At 37.0% G+C, this 22,977-nt stretch overlaps 1 protein-coding gene across 3 annotated transcripts; it reads left to right on the forward strand.

The window, feature by feature from the left end:
• The first annotated feature begins 1,042 nt into the window (after positions 1 to 1,042).
• On the forward strand, positions 1,043 to 22,715 carry ada (adenosine deaminase). 3 transcript variants are annotated; one of them, XM_067371591.1, is made up of 12 exons: positions 1,043 to 1,177; positions 2,117 to 2,216; positions 8,071 to 8,132; positions 9,061 to 9,183; positions 12,454 to 12,597; positions 12,727 to 12,842; positions 14,852 to 14,976; positions 15,669 to 15,740; positions 16,124 to 16,225; positions 17,380 to 17,447; positions 19,239 to 19,368; positions 19,485 to 22,715. In XM_067371591.1, exons 2-12 carry the CDS (start codon positions 2,175 to 2,177, stop codon positions 19,587 to 19,589), a joined length of 1,089 nt encoding a protein of 362 aa, XP_067227692.1. In that variant the 5' UTR covers positions 1,043 to 1,177; positions 2,117 to 2,174; the 3' UTR covers positions 19,590 to 22,715. The 3 variants fall into 3 exon arrangements, with proteins under 3 accessions (XP_067227692.1, XP_067227693.1, XP_067227694.1); XM_067371592.1 differs by having other exon boundaries at positions 1,148 to 1,177; positions 2,110 to 2,216; XM_067371593.1 differs by lacking the exon at positions 1,043 to 1,177 and adding an exon at positions 1,478 to 1,508.
• The last annotated feature ends 262 nt before the right edge of the window (positions 22,716 to 22,977 follow it).

The following is a 22,977-nucleotide window of genomic DNA, read 5'->3' on the forward strand; positions in this document are numbered from 1 at the left end:
CTAAAACATGAGCTAATAACAAAGTAGATAAAGTTGGAACAGAAGGAGAGATGAAACACGTAAAATAAATTGCCTGTGCATCACACTTTACTCATGATTTTTGCTCTAAAACTGCATAGTGTCCTTTTCAATTGGGGAATATTTTTTCGGTTGTCTAAGCGGAAGATATTGAACACAGTCTATTTTTAGGGCTAAGAATTTCACGTCACCTCTCCATTTAACATTGAACAGCTTCTTGTCCATTTATGAATGTAAAACTGAATTTTTATTCTTGGTCTTCTTAGTTTATGCTTTAAAAATGGACAAAAAACATGGTGTCTTTCAATGTTATGATGCAATTTATAGAAATGTGCGGGGAGGTCGGGGGGTACAGATGAAACACTGTATCGACTGTACACTCCAATCATATTAGAAAAGGTTCATAAACGAACCTTAACTACACACAGGTTCTAATATGAACCCTGTTACCACAACAAAGGTTCTAAAAAGAACTTCCAAATAACCAGTTTACCTGTAAGTTCAACTTTGAACCTTTTTGATAGTTAGAAGTTCATATTTGCACTATAAAGTTCTTTATTGAACTCCAAAGGTTCGACCTCTTCTAAGAGTGCAGACACCTCACCTGTGACGCTCTGCTGACATCTAGTGGCCAACTACTGTAAGCGATGCAGTTTACACGTCTAAATAATAGGCTATTTTCAGCCCCAGTTGGCAAATAAATCATCCTTAACAGAAAATTATTATTAAAGTAAATCCTGTTTCTGAATGCAAAAATTGTTTGTTTGTTTGAAGTAGCCTATTGTAGACACTACACTGAGGTGAGTGATCCAGCTCTGGTATCCTATCCACACGAGGGGGCCCATGTTTAACATTTGGGACGACCAGGAATTTTCGTGAATCGATTTTTTAAATAGTAAATCCGATCAAAAATTGATTATTTTACATCATTGAGCAATTCACTGAAATCGCCTACTGGCAACAGGGATGGGCAAGTTGGGCAACTCTCTTTTCTGCAGGGCTCAAACCCTAATAAAACACATCTGATCAAGCTAATGAAGGTCTTCAGGATTAGAAAGCTACAGGCAGGAGAGTTCGATCAGCGTTGGCACTTGTCTTGGAGCTAAACCCAGCAGGAAAGTGGATCTCGAGGGCCAGAGTTGTCCAGCTCTATTCTAAAGTAGGCTCTTTTCGATCAAGTTTTATTAACATTGTAACTTAATTTGTCTAATTCAGTTTGTTGCTTTTCAGTTTATATAGCTAAACCTTTTTTGAATATTTTTGACAAAACTCATACAATCGAGTCGTCATCAACATAATCTATTCCATACCTTTTATTTGCATTAGGCCACTTATGCTGTTCTTTTATTTACTTTTCGGTCCATGTGTCAAGCTTCACTTCAAATGTATTCGGCTCACTAATATTTTCAGGTCATTTCTAAACTGCTCGATTCAGTCCGATTGTGAAACAGATTCATCGGAAAGAACGGTTCGATCGTGAACATAACAGGGTAGTCCTATATATCTATTATTACCTATCATTTTCTTATGGATTCTCGATTGGATTCTTGTTGTATACTGAACTGTACATTCATACATTAGGAATATGCTGACTACAAACTAAAATTAATTTGAGGCTTTCCTTCCTGGTCTAGTCAGTCTTTACGCAACAACAGTAGTAACGAAGTTGTGAAACTGGCCAGACTCTTCCTTATGTCACACATACGAAATCTCTCTAGTTAATGAAACAAGTTAGTTTGGTAAACTTTACCCAAACCACATACAAGCGCAACGTCACGCAAATAGAACGCTTCCGACTCGTTCGAGAATCTCGCGTCGCGTCTGTCAGTAGTGTAGAGTTGGCGTTACTGTACTGCTTAAATGCTTGTAATAGGATTCCGGTTTAATCTCTTCGCGAGGCTTAGATCAGGTGCGCTTTATCAGTTTGGTTTGCTCGGTTATTGTTGTCCCACTCGTTGAGCACGTTTAGTTGGCTTATTGCTCGATGATGTAGAGGCGGGTTCATACATTATCTCTGTTCATTAGGCGTGTTCTTTGTCCGCGCGTGTATAATAGTAACCCGCGAGGGGAAACTGAACTTCTCTTCTTGAGCTCGCAGGTTCCGGAGAGTGTGTGTTCAAGTTCGGCTATAGCTATTTACGCTTCGTGTCAAGACAATGGCTGAAAAGAGTGGAAAACCAGCATTTGACAAACCTAAGGTTAGTAGTGTCATTACTGTTGTTCTTAATATATAGGAATACTTTTGGGGTGGAATGCTGTTTTAACAAATTCGTGTCCTGTAAAAGCATAATCACCTCACATTAAAATGCCAACATTTATGTCCTGATAAATGTAGATTAAAATCTGATGCTTAATAATAATTAAAATAATGATAAAAGGGGGAGACTTAATGGGAAAGATATTTTATATCTTTTTATTTTAAGTAAAAAAAAAGAAAAAGAAAAAAAAACTGTCATCATGAAATAATTGAAACATTCATACAAATGGTTAGAGACATCTTTTTAAGAATAGATGTTGGTGATTGCAGCTGGTGCATCAGTACCTATTCTAACAGTGATGAACATAATGCATTGGCCACATGAGCGATGAAGGAAAGATCCATGTTCACACTTATCATCCTTCCAGGGAGATACACAAAAGAGCATTGTAACTGGCCTTTGGAGTTATTACACTGACTCAGCAAGAAGTCAGCCTAGAGAACTGATACCAAATGCTTGCCGATAAGCAAATCATCTGTGAAAGTGTCAACTGTGAGAGTTGACAAAGTGTCTCCCCTGTACTGTTCTTATTACAATCACATTTTGCAGGTGGACTCACAGCTGCATCATTGAAAGTAGAATTTAAGCCTTATTCTTATTGCGATACCCTTGTACCCTTGATATCTTTTTTTTTCATTATGTTTTGTTATTATTTAATGGATAGCGCACAATCAAGAATTGGATATTAATTCGATTTTAACCTACACCTTTGTCAGCAGTATAATGTGAGAAGCTGCCCTGGTAATACACAGCATTCTCTTGGGGTGACTCATTGTAAACACATTAAAAATGCCATATTCAGTTGTTTCATTTGTGTTCAAGAGGGCAATTTGATTGTTAATTTGCTTTTACAAATCACAAAGAGCTGCAATTATTGTAGGTGGTAAACGATTGACCATTCCTTGATTAAATCACACCCTTCATAATACTTGCTTTATCAGAAATTCAACAGATTAAATAGCACATGACAGGCAGTAATTTCCACAATTTATCAACTACCCAAGACTTTGTTCCACAACTACTGATTACATGATTATACAAAGTGAAACACAGAAAGGTCACACAACTTGATTGTTTTAATTACCAAATGACAATAAGTGCTTTATCCAGCCTGAGTGACATATTAGGATACACCTTCAGCTATATTGTTAGAACAACACTGAATCACTCATCTAAACACAAAAACAACTTAACAACAAGACAGTATTTTGATAAACTATGCAGCATTTAAATGGTTAGTTCACCCAAAAATGAAAATCTGTCATTAATTACTCACCCTCATGTCGTTCCACACCCGTAAGACCTTCGTTCATCTTTGGAACACAGATTAAGGTATTTTTAATGAAATCCGACAGGTATATGCTTCGTCCATAGACAACAATATAATCAACACTTTCGGGGTCCAGAAAGGTAGTAAAGACATCGTTAAAATAGTTCACGTGACTGCAGTGGTTTAACCTTAAATGTTATGAATACTTTTTTTGCACAAAAACAAAACAAAACTTAACGACTTTATTCAACAATATCTTCTCTTCCAGGTTGTACGTCAGAACGGCGACTCATTATTGGCCGGCATTATTGGTCGTGCTGCTCAGGTGATCAGCTTTGGCCAATACTGAGCCGGCATTCGGACGTAAACATGGAAACCTTCACTGTGCTTACTGCGTCAACTGCGTAAGGATAATGGCAAGAGAAGAGATTATTGAATAAAGTCTTTGTGTTTTGTTTTTGCACACAAAAAGTATTCTTGTTGCTTCATAAAATTAAGGTTGAACCACTGCAGTCAAAAAGACTGTTTTATCAATGTCTTTACTACCTTTCTGGACTTTGAAAGTGGTGATTAAATTGCTGGACGAGTCACATACTTCTCAGATTTTGTCAAAAATATTTTAATTTGTGTCCTGAAGATGAACGAAGGTCTTGCGGGTTTGGAGCGACATGAGGGTGAGTAATTAATGACAGAAATTTCATTTTTGGGTGAACTAACCTTTTAAGAGTCATTTGATTCCATAATGTGAACAGTTGCAAGCAGGTCAATCTTATAAATATTTCAACGCAATGCCGTCCATGCATATTCAACCCCACCCTCTTACCCAGTGACATTAATATTAGACCAACTGCAGTAGTTGTTTGCAAGGCACATATGAACCGATTCAAGTATAAAGAGGCTGTCAACTTAAGTTAAACAAGACACTGAACGTCTTCCTTTTGATATTTGAGCACAGCGACATGGCTCACATGATGGCGAGCAAAATAACTGTGGTAGAGCATGTGAGAAACTATTCATCATAATATTGGACATACAGAATGATTTTGCAGCATTAATGCATACTTTTGGGAGCTTTTCTATTCAGCAAATTGCTTATTTTATGAATTAAACTGACTGCAAGAAGACCCATGTAGATAAGAGAGCGCCTGAAGAAAATATTCTCTCACTGCAATCCCATTGGGCCTTGTGCTCTGTTAACCTGATCCGAGTAACTGAGCTAAAGTCCAGTGAAAGCACTAGAGGTGACATCATCCTTCTGCCAAAGACACACAATGTCTTGGTTTTAATAACCCTGAAAATGAATCACATTATTCTGGAATGTTTAGATATGAAACTGTTTACAAGCATTTAAGGCAGTTAAAGCCTCACTTTAGTCTGAGTAAGCAGCTGACACTGCACTTTTTTACTGAAAACGAAAATAAAGAAGAGTTTTATTTCCTTGTATCAAGGCCAGATTGCTTTGAGATTATGTAGATTTATCAGGCGCCTCAAATTACAAAGCATGTGTATTTCCATCATTGAACTGTGCTGAAGGTGTTGATATTTTATGTTGTTCAGTTGCACCCCATCTTAAGGGACTTAATACTTTGCAGTGTACTCTCCAGTGTCCGGCTGGTGTCTGGAGATCACACTGCATAATTAGTGTGGATGTCTTTCAGTATCTGGTTCCTATCATGCTCATGAGGGTCTGTTCCGTGGCCTTATCTTCTGTGTATTATAGCATTGAGAAAATATGATTCACTCAACAGCCATTACTTAGGTTGTTTTGTAGAGCTGTTCGATCAAAGATGCGGTGGAGCTGTTAGCACACGTGCACAAAGATCCTATGACCCTTTTTCTCTCCTAATCATTTCCTAAACTTTCCACTTCCCCAAAATTGGTCTCTGATTACACACTAAGGCCATTTTAAGAGTATATAAAAAAACTAAGCAAGTAGTATTGTGATTAGTAAACTGTTGCAATACAGTGTTGTGAATTATTTATGCTTTAGTTACAGTGTTGGGGAAATCACTTCTAAAAGTAATGCTTTACAATATTGCATTACTCCCTAAAAAAGTAACTAATTGCGTAAGTTACTTTCTATGAAAAGTAATGTGTAACGTTTCTTTTGTGTTGTTTTTTCTCACCTGGGCTAGGTATGTTTTTTTTTTATTTTTGGCAAGTGTAAAGGCCCTTTCATACCAAAACTAAAAAAATAAATAAAAAATAATCCTCAGGCTGAAGGAACTGAAAATTCAGGCATGTACATTACAGTGTGCAGCTCAAACAAACCTTTCAGCTTGTGCTGCCATTCTGGATTGTGGAAGAATGAGATGCATTAGATGAAAAAAAAAAAAAAATTCACTACAGCAATGATTTCATCATTAAAGGTCGGCAGCAAAGACATTGGTTAATAAAGTAAGATTAAATACATAAAGTATATTTGTGTTATTTAACATTTAATTGTTGTAGGTTTGCGTAGTTGATTTGTGTTTTTATTCATCACTGCAGCCCTGTGCATCTGCAGCAGACACAACATCGGGATGTCAGAAGTACATGATGACAACAAAAGAACTGATGAATCATTTTTTGAATCAATTCACTAAAATGAACTGAAATTAATCAAAACTATGGTAAACTGCTGCCACTTATGGAATGTTGACAAGGCAAATATACTACTTTCATACCCAAATACAAAAGTGAAAAAGAAAGCAAACCAAAAACTTTCAGCAGGTTTTAAAATAGAGGCGGCACACTAAATTGTTAGTGGTTTGGGAATCCCCTGCTGAGGATTATTATTATTATCATCTTAACTGCTTTTAATTGGCTTTTTGCTCACTTCTAAACAGAAAATTTAAATGTAAAATGACACATATGCAGTAAGATAATACAAATATAATTTCCCTCACCTAGAGTAAACGTGTTAAGAGCGCATTGGGCCGTTTAGCGAAGCTGAATGCTGTAGCCTAGCCTATATGATGTCCATTCTTCCTTCATTTTTAATTAGTAGATACCGTTTGAATGATAGCTTGGTAAAGTTGTTGGCGATCAAATATTCAATATCGCTACTCTCCATAATTAAGATAGTTAATACATTATCAGCACAGCGGTAGGAGTTCAAACAAATATCATTTAATTTAGCCCACGTCTCTTCGATGATTGGTTGATATACCAAAGGCTAGCCTTTCTTTTCTCAACTCTCCTAAGCGCTGAATGTTAAACACTCAATGGTGATTGGCTAATTTTTTTACCAACTGAGGCACAAGATACAGCCTGTCTTTGGGTGTGCCTCCCCCTCCCCTTCTCTATCCCTAGATTGCGCCCTTTCGTGAAAGAACAGCGGTGCTTTCGATTTCAGTAACATGTTATGGTCTTACAAACAAAAAAATACACATTCTAAAACATGAAATTAAATGAATAACCCTGAATTTTATTAACATTATATCATCTTCTCCCATTTTCAACTCAATTTTGGGTAGGCTGTGCCTCCCCTGACGAGCCACCACTATCTTTAGTCAGTGATTAAACACTATCCTCCGGTTTTACAGACAGGGCTTAAGATAGTCCCAGACTGAAATGCATGTTTGAGCTGTTTTCATGAAAGCAACTTGCACTGACATATCTTAAAATATATCAGTGCCATTGTTTGTCTCAAGATGAACACCAGTGTTTTTTTCTAGTGTATGTTTACAAAAGCTACTTAAATTTCCTAATTGAACTAAGGTCTAATCCTGGCTTAATAAGCCCTGTCTGTGAACCCAGGTCTTAGTGTCACAGTCTTGTTCGGTTTAGTTTGTCACTGTTTTGCCTGTGTGTTCTAGTTCTTCATTAGTCGTCATGGTTTCTGATTAGTTCTCGCTTGTTCCTTTTTTCATTAATCATTATGCATTTAAGCCCTCTGGTTTCCTCTGATCTTATTGTTGTTTCTGGATTATCGTTCTCTCTGATTATTAAAGGCATCATTAGTTGTCATTCTGCGTCACGCATCTGTCTTTGTGGATTTAATTACACACGCTCACCTTGACACTATGAGAGCAGTTGATCCCACATGGAGAGTTTTTGCATTTTTGCAACGGATAAGACTTAATATTTTTTTTTTCTTTATGGTTTGCCTCTATCCTCATTGCTATTTGTTTCACAGCTGCTGGTAAAGTGATGTCACAATTTAATTTGGTCATCTGTCAGGACACCTCACCATGCGCTCAGTACATCTCAGCAGACTGGAGCCATTACATTCACTTCTTTCACAGCCGTCCCTGGCATCCCTGGCCTTTCCACCGAACTCATTTCACCCAGTCGTGCATTCCACATTCTAGATGCGCTCCACGATGAGCATTTCACAGCTGTGCGAGAAGGAGACTTCACTAACTATTTGAATATGACAGGCTGAAAGCTGAGCTCAAAGCATTTCCAAATGTGCTTCTGCTCTGTGGTATTAACAAGTGTCTCTGTAATTCATTGCGACATTTGTCACATGGGTCAGTGGTGTGAAAAAAGTACATTGAAATACAGAAGTATTTTATTGCTGCTCCTTCATCTTTGCAGGTTGAGCTACACGTGCATCTTGATGGTGCTATTCGAATAAAGACCATTGTGGATGTAGCAAAGTAAGTGACATGCATTCCAATTACATACTGTGATAAATACACAAGAAATATTCATTTAAATTTCATATCAGAAACAATGACTTTCATAGCTTATCAGAAGCTCCTTAAAGGAATAATTCACCAAAAAATGGAAATTATTATTAATTGCTCATCCCCTTGTCAGTTAAATCCTTTGTTGCTATATATATATATTTTTTTATTTTTTTATATATATATATATAAAAAATACCATTTATAATAATAATAATAATAATGTGAATTATATTAATATTGAATATTTGTATTATTTTTGTTTTTTAAAATAGCATTTGTGTGTTATATTTCAAGCTTTCTGAAACCGAAGGAACGATCCCAAATTTAAGTCATTATTAACTTAACATTATGAACTACTTGCAATGATTGTATAGATTTATACACTGACTTATTTTTTATGCTTGTCAGCCCATGGTCACTATGAACTTGTGACCTGCTTTAGTGAGTTTTTGGCCAAGAAATAAAGATTTTGGAATGCCTACAGGGTTTTTCCTGGGTCAAAAATAGTCTTCAGTGGTGGCAGACGAACAGTCATCCACACACACAGTAAAAAGAACCATGCCCATGTGAACTAAGAGCCCAGTAATGACAATAAATCCAAAATAAATGCAAAGAAACCATTCGTAATATTAATTATCCTATTTATTCATGAAAGAAAAAATAATTTGGCGGTGGTCAGAATTCGGCAACAACACCGATACTGCAGAATGGCAGGTATCGTAACTTTAATTTATTAAATAAATCTTAGTTTGGAATGGATAGATTAATTTTGGCAACCACCAAAATATTTCCCAACAGGAAAAAAACCTGGCCTAGGTAAATAGATACTATGATACAATAATTCTGTGGTCTTTCAAAGCTCTAACCAGTGCCCTCTGCTGTAACTGTGTCTCAGGCGGCGGGGAATCACTCTACCTGCAAGCAGTGAAGAGGAAATGAGACAGATGTGCGTAGTTCATGAGCCAGCCACACTCACAGAATTCCTTGGCAAGTTCAGTCACTTCATGCATGCCATTGCGTAAGTAGTTGTGCTGAGAAAAGATCTGCTGACTCTAAATAATTTGTGTTTTGGATTTGCTTGAAAATTTTGCATGGAATGGAAGCCTTATTATTAAAACTGCATGAAAAGCAGGAATAATAAAATATAATAATGTTTTCACAAAGATTATATGAAATGATTAATTTTTTCCCCCCCTTAAGCTTTTGCACCAACAACAGTTATATTTAAGTTTTTTTCCAGGACTATTCTCCATTCAAAGAAATAAAAAGTCTATAATTGTGTGTGTTATTGTCACAAAGATTCAGATGTTCAGACCGAGTTGATTTGGCAGTTCTTTTTGGACTGTGTAGGAGTTTTGAAAGTTACAAAGTTACGACGCTCAAAGTTTAATGCAAAGGGAGATATTTTCTTTTATAGAAATTAAGGACTACAACAAATGGCTGGTAGGAACTACAACAAGCTTCTTCCTGGGTTGGTGACATCACAAACCCCAACATTTACATAAACCCTGCCCCTGGGAACACGCAAAAAAGGGGGGTGAGGCCATGTTGGGCTGCTTTAGAAAAGAGGAAGAGTTGTTGTAGTAGAGTGTTGTTGCCATGCCGTCATCTTGCGTCAGACTGCTTCACAAACGACGGTCAATTCAATGCTGGATTTGCACAAAAGATTACCATGATGGCACATGCTAGTCGATGATTTGAATCAACTCCACAGCAACTACATAAATTTATCCACTAACCGCTCAGAAATGTCCAGATGGATTCTAAAAGTTGTAACTTCTGAGTCTCTCCATCAGTGTCCAACTCCGGTTTGAACAATGTAAGGCTTACTGACAATCGTCATTTAGACTGCGTGAGATTGTCCAGCTTTGTTGTTGTTGAGCAACCGAAGCACGAGCTGTTAAAGCTCCAACCTCTTCTGAAAAGGGCACCGGGAGCTGCAGCTCATTTGCATTTAAAGGGACACACACAAAAACGGTGTGTTTTTGCTCATAGCCAAATAGGGGCAAATTTGACAAGCTGTAATAAATTATCTGTGGGGTATTTTGAGCTGAAACTTCAGACACCAGAGACGTATATTACATCTTGTAAAAGGGGCATTATAGGTCCTCTTTAACTCAATTATTCACACAAATCTGAAGCATCACTCAAGTGATTAATAAGCGAGTGAGTGAGCCTGGTGGTGGATACACCCTCAAGGGTATAGTATCCTTTCTGATGTCCAGCATACATCTTTGCATGCAGCTCATGTCACACCTTCACCACGCGTCACTATAGCAACGGACATACAACCTCTGCATAGGCTTTTCTGTTGTCCTTGCACACAGTCCTCTCAACAAGAGTCAGATAATATGGCATTTTCTACTTCTTTCCACTTAGATTCATGGACATGAGAGTTAAATGCTTTGAAATGAAGACATGAAAAGCAGTGCCACCAGCAGTTTTGTAGGCCGGCAGCTGACAAACGTCATTGAAAAGGAACCTCTAGTCCTTGGAAGCTTTAAAAGGGACTGTTTTACAGCATGTGCCTCCCCCACAACAACATGGGGAACTCACTGGCTGTTTTGGCACCCACTAGACTCTTTATTGTCCAGTGCTTTTAACAGGCTCAATGCATGTCATGTGGTGTAAACTGGAAACATGCTTTGTTGATGCAATCAAATGGCCCTTTTATTTAGCACTTTAAATGTGAGAGAGGGAACTCAAACAAAAAAAAAAAAAGAAAGAAAAAACTGTGCCAGTGAGCTGATTAAAATAAGTATCATAGCGTAAGTGTTACTGAGTTGTAAAAATGATTATGGCATTTGCTATCTTGCAGTTGTTCTTGGAATAAGTGCATGGTTATGCAATAAAGAAGGTTTGGTTCATTCAGTCAATTTCTAACATGTTATCTTTGTCCATTGATAAAGAAAAAAAAAAAAAATATAACATATTGCAACTGTAGCATTTATACTTCAACCTGGATTATGTTTCAATCTGGGGCACTTTTGACAACTAAAAAAAAAAACTACAGTTCAAAAATTTGGGGTCAGTAAGATTTTTTTTATTTAATTTTTTTTTTAAAGAAATTGAATTTGTATTCAGCAAGGATTGTTTAAAAGTGACAGTAAAGACATGTCAAATAAATGCTGTTCTTTTGAACTTTCTATTAATCAAATTAAATATGTATCACAGTTTCCATAAAAATATTAAGCAGCACAGCTGTTTTCCACAGAATGTTTCTTGAGCACCAAGTCAGCAAATCAGAACGATTCCTGAAGGATCATGTGACACTGAAGACTGGAGTAATGATGCTGAAAATTCAGCTTTGCCATCAGGAATGCCTTAAACAAAGTGTCTATTTACACTAAGCGCAAATAGCGCCCCTTGTTGGCAAACGCTATTTACACTGGCTCCGCCCACCAAATGTCTGGTTGGGCCACTCAAATTTGAAAAAAGAACATCTTCAGTGGTTCAGCAGGCGCAAGTAAGGCTCTCAGGCCTGGCTTTTAGCGTGATCGACGCGTGTTCGAATCCACCTTTTGCCGAGCTTGCATTTATTTTCAATAAAAATGAAAATAACGTTCTAAAAGTGGAAATAAACTGCGAACGAGTGTTTAATAATATTAAAAGTGTTTATTGGGTAGGATTAGGGAAAGGTGTAGGGAGGGTTTTTATTCTCCAAATAAGTTTTTATTTTCTCCAAATAATTCACAATATTGCTTTTTTTATGTTTGATTAAATAAATGCAGCCTTGTTGTATTGCTGTCCCAACATTTTTAATGGTAGTGTTAGACTCCAGCAGTAAAAAAGAACTTAATTAAAGAGACACTATAAAAAAGGTTTACATCTTTTATAATTTATCATTTAAAACTACAATGTTCTTTATTATTTTCACTTTTTTTTTTCGAATCATGGACAGAAAAGTTTAATCACCCAGTATGTCAGAGCTCATTATAAGGCAGTAAAGAGCAAGTCAGCTCAGTTCTAACACTTTACACTTAACTATGACAGTTAAAGCTCTAGGTTTTTTTCCAATGATCTCATTACCTTTAGCAACCTACAAATGAGAAAACCAACAACATGAGCTATTCTAGGAGGAAGTTCCATTAGAAGTCGCGAGAAGTGTCACAATACAACATTTCTCTGAAAAGTGTATATATATTTAGCTCCAATTAGCTCATTCAATAATTTCAAATAGTTTCTAAAAGTAATTTATTTCAAATCAATGATGAGTCCAACACATTTCTCAAAGATAGTGAGTAGGGGGTGTGTTTTCATGGTGTCTTATCTTTTGTTCCATCTGCAGAGGGGACAGAGAGGCCATCAAGAGAATAGCTTATGAGTTTGTAGAGACAAAGGCCAAAGAGGGAGTGATCTATGTTGAAGCCAGATACTGCCCTCATCTACTGGCCAACAAGGGAGTGGATCCTCTAGAATGGGACCAAAAACCGTAAGTGTACCATATTTGCTGTTTTATTGCTTGTATTGTTTATTGTCCTTATGTTACAATAATCAAACTGGTTTGCATTTTCTCTTGCACAATAACACTGTTCTTGGCTTTGTTCTCTCTTCCTCCCAGAGGAGACATCACTCCCGATGTGGTGGTGGACCTGGTGAACCAGGGATTTAAGGAGGGAGAGAAAGCCTTCAAAACCAAAGCCAGGTCCATTCTGTGCTGCATGCGCCATAAGCCAAGTAATGCACTTTCACCTCTCGCTCACCCACCCCCACCCCCACCCAGTGTGCTGTGTGTTTGAGAGGACACGCCTTACTGTCATCCTTCATTTAAAACCCATTAATCCACAGCCGCTCTCTGTCATGATCAGTGTTGCTTAATCATCACAACCATATTGCCCAAACGTTCCTCCTACAGATTAGCTTAGATTTTTTTGTTTCCATCTAAAATTCAGTCAAGATGTGCTGTTGGGAAATGCTGTAGTGAATTTAGAAGCATTGGTGATTCATGTGCAGTGGGTTTTGTAAAATAGAGACACTATTCAGGTAACCTTTAAACAAAAGATTTGTCATGTACACTACCATTCAAACGTTTGGGGTTAGTGGTAAGATCTTTCAATGTTTTTTTTTTTTTTTTTAAAAAAGAACCTATGCTGCATTTAGGGTGCGTTCACACTTGTCATGTTTGGTTCGATAAAAACGAACCCTGGTGCGATTGCTCTGTTAGTGCGGTTCATTTGAACATATGTGAGCGCTGCCATCCGAACCCTGGTGCGCACCAAACAAGCGGACCGAGACCGCTGAAAAGATGGGTCTCGGCCCGCTTTCGAACGAACTCTGGTGCGGTTCGTATGATATATAATAAATTTATTTTAATAATAAATTTATTTTGTATAGCGCCTTTAAAAATTGCCTTCTCAAGGCACTTTCCAAGAAAACTACATAAAAGAAAAACACAACAATAAAATACAAGATAAAAACCGTATGAACGCAATATGAACGCAACACGGACCAAAGACATGTAAACGACCCAAAAACAGGAAGACGAGACCCTAAAAAGAACAGAATCCTCACGCATGTCGGTTTTTCTTGTCATAGTCACGAGTTTGCCCATCACAGGCATCAGACGCGCGTCTCCACGCGTCTCTCTTGTTTGTGTGTGTGACGGAGGGGTTCCCGCCGCTGTTTTGAATACTCACACATTTTATAAGCTCTTCACGAGTTCCCAGCTGGCCAAAATACCATCACATGCAGGCTACGCACACACAACAAGCACATTTACCTCAGCAAACAGCACCGTTTTGGATGTTCGGTAAGTTCCGTCTCAAAATAGGCAATACTTCATAAAATCCGACCAATCAGGTTGTGAATGTATCGTTATAGTCATTTTTGTAGTTATCGTTCTTGGTGTGAATAGACCTTAATAATGGAAGTTTTTTTTCCAGTATCCTTTGATGGAAAGAAACAGCATTTCTTTGAAACATTTTGTGTAACTGTATTTTCTGTCACTTTTGATCAATTTAATGCATCCTTGCTGAATAAAAGTATTAATAAAAAAAAAACTCATCCCAGACTTTTGGACAGTAGTATAAAGGAAGCACCACTTTTAATGTTCAGATTAATTTTGAGGGAAGATATAACATTACATATACAATATAAACATACATACATGGTTTTAATATATATATTATATATTTATTTATTTTATTAAATCCATCATGAAAACTATATAAAAACAAAAATGCATGGATTTATTTAGACCTAACATTAATTAACAGGTTAAGTAAAATATAATTAATATATAGGTAAATATAGTGCATATATTTAGCTAAACAGTTAAACAGCTTTTTTGAGGTAAATGTAATACTATGTGACATTGTTTACAAACCGTTTTACTGACATCTTTCCACGGTTGAAACACTAAGTTGTACTGTATCTTTCAACATACCACAATCAAAAAGCGTCAAAACAGCATTTATTGTTTGAATTTCATGATAAAATGGAGAGAATTTGAAAGATAATAATTACTTTTGATAAGAAACAGTGCTAAGTGGTTAATGTTGAAAAATAGGTTAGGCTAAAAAAAAAAAAAAACCCACCATATTATATTATAATATGTATGTATTATAATACATACATACATACATACATATACATACAATTATTGGCTCATATATACAGCATGCATCAGAAATTTTAATACACCCAAATCAATGACTGTTATAATCTAATGCTTATTGTCGTTGTAGATTGGTCTATGGAAGTGGTCGAGCTGTGTAAGAAGTATTGTAAAGATGGAGTTGTGGCTATAGACCTAGCAGGAGATGAATCCCTGAAATGTGAGGCGTACCCAGGACACAGGAGAGCATTTGAGGTAAGAACACATACATACTTCACATAAGCTGCATTTGAAAATGTTTCCAGCATAGGAAACCATAAAAACGTCACTGCTGCATTTTTCTCAGTAGATAATCTAGTGAGAGTGCAAACTCATCTTTATTAGGCCTGTTATGAAACTACCTGCATAGGATTCGCTGAATTTGAAAGAACACGCATGATAACTGGATGTCTTAAATAGTTTTGTCAAGATATTCTTTTCCTTGACTTCCCTGAAAAAAAAAGGTAATACTTTTGGCTATTTGAAGGACTTTACATGTACAAGTCTAACATCATAGTAAAACTATTTGATTAGTTGAAGGTTTTCAAACTTTAGAGAGATTTCAAACTTTTGAGATTTTAGAGTAACTTTAGAGAATTTAGCAGTACTTTGTTAATTTTGGAAACCCTTATAAAATACATAATCTAGATAACACCGACACAGAGACATCCGTTTGTACCATTAGCGTGCCAAGAGCCGAAGCAGAGATGTTCAGGAAACAACACATTCTTTATCATCCCATGATCTAAACTATTACACACAGTGTTTGAAAGCCATATCTTTTGTTTAATGAAACAAACACAAGGTAATACATACTACAGATGCTGCAGGGCTGTATTTGTCCTACATTTGCAGAAAAACAGGCAGTGTTCTAGCTGTGAATTTACTGTGAGTTTTGTTTTTGACAGGAAGCAGTCAGAAGTGAGGTGCACAGAACTGTGCATGCAGGAGAAGTGGGCTCTGCCAGTGTGGTGAAGGAGGTACAACTTTCCACTTTTGCTCAGCATTTGCAATAATGAATTCAGCAAAACACTAACCACACAAAATTTGCTTCTCAAAAAAAAAAAAAAACATTATGTTTCTCCATCTGCTTTCTGTTGTACATCTGCTTTCTGTTGATGGAAAATTGTGTAACAGTGCCGAGTCTGTTTTTAACTATCAGCTTTGGAGTGATTTTGTGATGAAATTCTGTTTGTGAAGTGCATTTCTCTCCCAAGTACTAAATCACATTGCAGATATTTAAAAAAATAAATAAAAATACCACAACTGCTCAGCTCATTTTTCAAAATGTCACACCACAAAGAACACCCTTGTTTCTGAATACATTTGCCAGCCCTTCTCATAATGTGCATTCCGTTCGCAGGCTGTGGAGGTTCTGAAAGCAGAACGCATTGGACATGGATACCACACGCTTGAAGATCCAGTGCTGTACAAACAACTGCTCCAACAAAACATGCATTTTGAGGTGAGAGCTGATGGCAACTTTCTAACAGTTCCAGAAATCACTTGGAGATACACATCCATATACATTTACATAATTAGCCTGATAAAAATGCCATTATCGTGCATGACTTTACAATGTGTCATGTAGATCTGCATGTTGCACTGGACTCCAGTCTTGGTCAAAGTGCTCATTTACAATAAAGGCCTGATATTAGGATCAATAACAGTAGCATTTGCATGAATGACTTTTCTCAGAACTAATTTTACTAAGAAATTAATATTTTTATTCAGCGAGGATGCCTTAAATTGATCAAAAGAGACTTCTATTTACCAAAGAATCCTAAAAAAAAAAAATTATATTGTTTTACTGTATTTTTGATCAAATAAATGCAGTCTTGGTGAGCATAAGAGACTCAAAAACATCTTACAAACACTTAAAAAAAAATTAACTTGAACTTAAACAGTAGTATGCATACAAATCCATTCCTAAATCTTATATCAGCCTCATCCAGTTGAACAGGACACAAGAATAGACAAACTGCTCTTTTAATTACTTCAAATAAACAATATAATGAAAAGGTTTCATTAAAAAGACATACATTTTTAAGACCTTTTTTAGATCTTACATTTTGATGTTAAATCAACTATATAGACTAGTTATTATAGAATTGTTCAATAAAGTATTTAATGCAATTATATTAGAAGTAACCAATTAAATTACAGTAACTATTTAAATTACACACATTTGCATATTGCACTCTTGGATGTTTGTTATATTTTTTAAAATATGACATATAACCAGAGCTTGTTGCATACATGATTATGGCCACTTAACCTGATATCATATTTACGTAACTGCAGGTTAGTTCATTAGCTTTGTATGTTCCATGGTCTGAACTGGGTGTGTCAGATTAGTGAGACACATGAAAGTTGCATTGAAGGGGCCCTGGACAGGAACGGGACTGAGAAACAGTGGAGGATTTCCTGAAATGTAAACTCATACTGCCCTCTAGTGGATAGTTTAGTAAACATCGTGTCACTGTACAGTCTTAGTATACTAATATTTATATTTCTGCTACCAGAGTCTTTATGAGATGTTTAAAGGAGGTTAATGATCTACACCATGTTGCATCATCACTGTGATCTTGATGGCGTTTGTGTGTCGTCTTGTTTTAGATGTGCCCTGTCTCTAGCAGACTGACAGGAGCCTGTGACCCAGACTTCACTAAACATCCTCTCATCACGTGAGAATATATTCTCTTACTTTGTTAATTTCTTAATGCATGTTCCTGGTTTTATTGTGAACAATTTATTGGTGCATGTTATTCCACTTTTATCACTTAGGCCACTTGGCATATTAGATGATGTCAACAAATAGCTATTTTAGCACTATTTTAGCAAACTCCCATTTGGTCCGACTTCATTTCTAGTGCGTATAACATCCACTTTTTTCACCCAATTCATTCCCAAAAGATAAAATAAAATGTGCATTTTTCATAATTGACTATCGTGTTTCGTTCAGACATGCGTCATTACAGAAGTAAATTGGGCAGTTAAGCCCTGGGTATATATATATATATATTTTTTTTTGTTTGTTTTTAACACAGCCTTGCAAAGTATTCACTTGACTCGTACTCATACACAGGCATTCGACGCATGCGCAGTTGAGCAATATCTCGCCATGAGTTAAAACCCATGTAAATATCTTTGTATTCTTTCATTCTAGAGTTGTACAAATGAGGGTACTTTCTAACCTCTTCGCACAATCTGTCGTCTATATAGGCCTACATTGTCGCTGTGGTTCTGTAGCTTGCATGCATTCTGGTCTGTTCTGTTTATGCAGTTTTTCCTTTGACTACCTGTGAATTGAAGCCCCCAGGGCACGGTTGCCACCTTGTGGGTAAAGTAAGTACTGCAAAAAAATTAAATGTGCATGTGCAACCTGCACATACAAAGTACATGTTTACAAAAATCTGGCCATGCACATACAGAACCCGCGTACTCTTCTGATGATGAAATTCGCATTGCGCGCACTGTACGCTGACCCTCCCGTACGCATACAAAAAAGTGAAGTATACTTTGGACTTTAGAGTGTGTGCTTAACCACGGGTTATCTTTGTTCTAAGCCCCGTTTTTAACCCCGGGAAATGGAACGTTTCACACTCATAATTTGTAAGGTGTGTATACAAGGTGTGTTCACACTTGGTAAAATTAAAGCGAACTCGGGGGCGATTGCTCTGTTAGTGCGGTTCATTTAAATAAGTGCTGCCATCCGAACCCTTGTGCACATCAAAGAAGCAGACAGAGACACCTGAGAAGATGGGTCTCAGTCCACTTCCAAAAGAACTCTGGTGCAGTTCGACTGAAATATGAACACAACATGGACCAAAAACATCTAAATAAACCAAAAACAGTACATGTCACAAGATGCGACCCTAAAAAAGGACAGAATGCTCATGCTTACCTGTTTTTTTCTCGATATAGGAACTATGTTGCCCATTAGAGTTTGGTACAGGCATCAGAAATGCCATCTCATTGCAGCAGATCTTCGTTTGTTTGTGCAACGGAGGAATTTCTGGTGCCGTTTTGAATTTTATAAGCTCTTCGTGAGTTCTCAGCTGGTTAAAATACTATCATACTGTATGTACGCATACAACAAGACATTTGTCCCCTCAAACACTGAAACGGCTATTTATATACAACGTACAACATTTCTGTGACTGTCCAAAGCAAGTGAATTTAAGCCACTTGACTGGCTGTCTGTTGCTAAGCATCTAGCCATAACATGCCAACACTCCATTGTTTCACACCGGAGCAGGGTTTCATAACCCTGGATACAAAGCAGAGCTAACCCCGCTTCTAAATTACAAGTGTGAAACTTTCCTTTACCCAGGGTTTAAAGCTGGGTTTGGAATGACAATGATCCAGGGTTAAGTGCAGTGTGAAAAGCCCTAACCCAGGATTGTGTTTACCTGGGGTTTAGAATGGCCCAGAGTTAACTAGTTTAAGTGTGAAAGCCCTGTTTTGTGTTTCAGATTCAAGAAGGACAAAGCTAACTACTCCTTGAACACAGATGATCCTACCATCTTTGACTCCACCATGAACTCTGACTATCAGGTGGTGCAGAAGTACATGGACTTCACTGAAGAAGAATTCAAGAGACTGGTGAGACACAACTTACCAAAAAAATAAAAAATAAACCCCAACATACTCTGGAGTCCAAGATGCCCATATAAAGGTGAAAACAATTTTAATTATCCTGTCTGCTTCACTTCCCACAGAATATAAATGCAGCCAAGTCCTGCTTCCTTCCTGAGGACGAGAAGAAGGAGCTTCTTGATCAACTCTATAAGGCCTATGACATGCTGGAAAGCACCAACTTTTGAGCGCAGCACTGTTGTAAACAATTTTGCAGCGAACAGAGCCTTTCGAGACATTTGCCTTTTCACAAGTGAATGTGGGTCTTGATTCCTTGAAACCTGGAGATCTCATACATTTTTCAATTGAATATTTACACTAAAATAATAAAGACCATAAATACAAAGATTTAACTTTAGACGTGCTGTTTGTCAAAATATGTTACATGTGTCATTTAGCTACTGTACGTTTCATTAACCACAGTTATATCTATACTGGTTTTCACCAAATGCTGTTGCCTTTCAACTACATGAACATTTTTTCTCAGGTATTGTAATATATGTAGCCTAAACATGAAATATCGGTCTCATTTCATATAACCCAAAACATTAAACCAGAATATGATCTTTTGTATGGTGCTTATCTTATGTATATTGTATAACCTATGCATTATATAAACCTTTGGGTAACATGCCTATTAATATTATAGTTATTATATGTTACCGGGTTTGATGATGAAATGCTGTGCAAAAGCCCTTTAAATTTTGTCGTTGCTTTGTTCTAACACCAGAGGGCATTTACCAAAAGACGATTAAAGGGATAGTTCACCCAAAAATGAAAATTTTATATTTATCTGCTTACCCCCAGGGCATCCAAGATGTAGGTGACTTTGTTTCTTCAGGAGAACACAAATGATAATTTTCAACTCCAACCGTTGCGGTCTGTCAGCCGTATAATGTGGGTCAATGGAAACTTCTTATATAAGACTAAATAAAACATGCATAGACAAATTCAAATGAAACCCTGCGGCTCATGACGACACATTGATGTCGTAAGACACGAAACGATTGGTTTGTGCGAGAAACCGAACAGTATTTATATCATTTTTTACCTCTAATACACCACTATTTCCAGCTGCGTTCAGCATTTGTCGTGAGGGCTGATAGCGCTCTGACAGCGGAAGTGATGTCTCGCACTTATAGAGGGTATGCACGTGACGTCACCGTCGAACGTTACGACTGCGGTCACGGCCACTGAGTGGCAAAAGACTGAGCGGCAACGTTTGTTTTCAGCGTGAATGCCGCGAAAAACGCACAAAACACTTCCAAAACGGGAAAGAGCTTTTTGATTGACTGTACAAATAGCTTTGACACAAACCCTGAGGTATATATTTAAAAACTGCAGAAAGCAACAGAAAAATAAGCAAATGGATCACTGCAATTCACAGAAACAGCTGGGTAGGGTTGCACCGGCCGTTCGTAAGTTCTTTTTTAAATTGGAACGTAAAGTCCACACTAGTGGCTTAGTAACTACTAGCTAGTTTGTAACTAACTCTGTACTTTATTCGGTTGCACCATTTGTTCTTAAGGCAGAACGTAGCTCGTAAGGTCTCCGTAAAGTAATGCGTAGTCGCATAATATGACGTTTACCTTCAGTTATCCTTCAAATACAGGAGCAGAAGTTGTTGAAATTCCGTGAATTTCAGTTTATCCTTCATTCTGACTTATTTTGTCTCACGTAGCTAACAGTAATAAGTTCCCATTAAATATAATAGCCTACTACTTAATCATAAATGTTTTTATATGTAAATAACATTCAGAAACTGTATTTGAAACGAAATTAATAAGGATCAATAAATAAATACTGAAACAACAACAAAAACATAAGAAATTACATTTATTGATTATGACTGATTTTATTTGACATGCACAACACGGAGTGATAGGACCGATGCACACAGCGGTGCGCTGTTTAACGGGTTCGTGTTGAAGAGTGTCTAACAAAGTAATCTTTTCACATGATGTTCTCTCTTAAAATTTAAGAGTGTAAATGTCAGCAGCATCATATATGTGTAAAGAATGAAGTCTGTCAGGTAAAACAAGAGCTTATTGATGCAGTTCAGTCAGTCTGCTATTTTATTCCAACCGTTACTCCTGATAGGAGGCTTCCGTAAATATTTAGTGTATACGTAGAGTTACGCTTCAACTAAGTTTAATGGTGCAACACAAAAATATTTAGTAGTGCGTAAGTTGTAACTTAGTGCCCATTTACGTCAAAACTAGTCTGCGTTGTAACTTGCGCACAGCTGGGTGCAACTGGCCCCTGGACTCCAGCAGAGAAATGGATTTGCAGTTATCATTTTGTGTTGAATTGTTGGATTTTGAGGTAAAAATCATAACGTATATATTGTATTGTTATATATTATGTTGAGGACTCATGAATTAAATATTTGCCATCTTATATTCTGCAAAATTAGGTGTTTTTAAATAAACAACACTGACAAAAACTATACTATAAAACTATATATATGTTTTAAGGCTGGACAATGACGATATAACATTGATATAAGTGATTACGTGGATTTAGACCTACCAATATTGAAGTTATATAAAATATTCACAGGCAGATTTGCTTTATGTATTTCCCGCACCGTCGAACTCAGGCACATATAAACTCAGGAAACACGATTCCTGGCTGCATGTCAATATGGATTAGGTTTATTTGACATGTTATAAGGAACACTAACGAATTACACTAAAGGTGGGACTCGAAAGTTTTAGTCACGTTTTCGCAGTTTCTTCTATTAAATCCAGTCATGCAGCAGGTTCTTTTGCCACTCAGTCCAGCTGAGGGAGCGCGTTTTCGGCGGGAAAGTGACGTCCTCTATATATGCCGACAATGAGTGCTAGACATCACTAAGCGTGCAGAACGCAGTTGGACAGTGTTTTAGAGGTAAAAAAAAAAATGATATAAATACTGTTCGTTTTCTCGCACAAACCGATCGTTTCGTGTCTTAGGACATCAATGTGTCGTAACGAGAAATTTTCATTTTTTGGCGAACTATCCCTTTAATATAACTCTGGTTTGGAGTTTAGTAGCTTAGTGAAAAATGTGTGTCAGGTTTTACATTTTCTGTTGTATTATGTGAACTGCATAGGAAAACATGGATACTGTGGGAAGGAAGGGGCTGAGAGCTTTGTCACTGTATCAATACAGATAATTTTGCATTTGAATGGTTGTGTGATTCTTGACTTTGGTATGACACAAATGGTGTAATGTTTTGATTAAAAGGGTCTTAATTGGTCAATCGTGGCATTCCGGGGTCATGTATTTTCGCTGTCGTCGATGGTAACTTTGGATCCGCAAAACTGACGCTATGGCGTTCAAAACACGGCGTTTATATAGAAAAACAAAATTCCACTCTCAAATAAACTTTTCCTGATAATTTACTCACCCCCATGTCATCCATGATGTTCTTTCTTTCTCCAGTCGAAAAGATTTTTGATGAAAACATTCCAGGATTATTCTCCTTACAATGGACTTCAGTGGCCTCCAGATGGTTTATGCTCCAGACTCCAAAAAGTTTACGCTGTATGTTCTAAGCCTTCGAATGCAGCGGCAGTTACATTTTTTCCG

Source organism: Chanodichthys erythropterus, chromosome 20 (genome assembly GCF_024489055.1).
Source record: "Chanodichthys erythropterus isolate Z2021 chromosome 20, ASM2448905v1, whole genome shotgun sequence".
NCBI classification, from domain to species: Eukaryota; Metazoa; Chordata; class Actinopteri; order Cypriniformes; family Xenocyprididae; genus Chanodichthys; species Chanodichthys erythropterus.

What these genes read in the sequence shown, in the direction of transcription:
- ada (XM_067371591.1), top strand. Translation starts at nt 2,175, where the DNA reads ATGGCTGAAAAGAGTGGAAAACCAGCATTTGACAAACCTAAG. An exon ending in CTGCATGCGCCATAAGCCAA is followed by an intron (nt 12,843 to 14,851) that starts GTAATGCACTTT and finishes TTGTCGTTGTAG; the next exon opens with ATTGGTCTATGGAAGTGGTC. An exon ending in ACTAAACATCCTCTCATCAC is followed by an intron (nt 17,448 to 19,238) that starts GTGAGAATATAT and finishes TTTGTGTTTCAG; the next exon opens with ATTCAAGAAGGACAAAGCTA.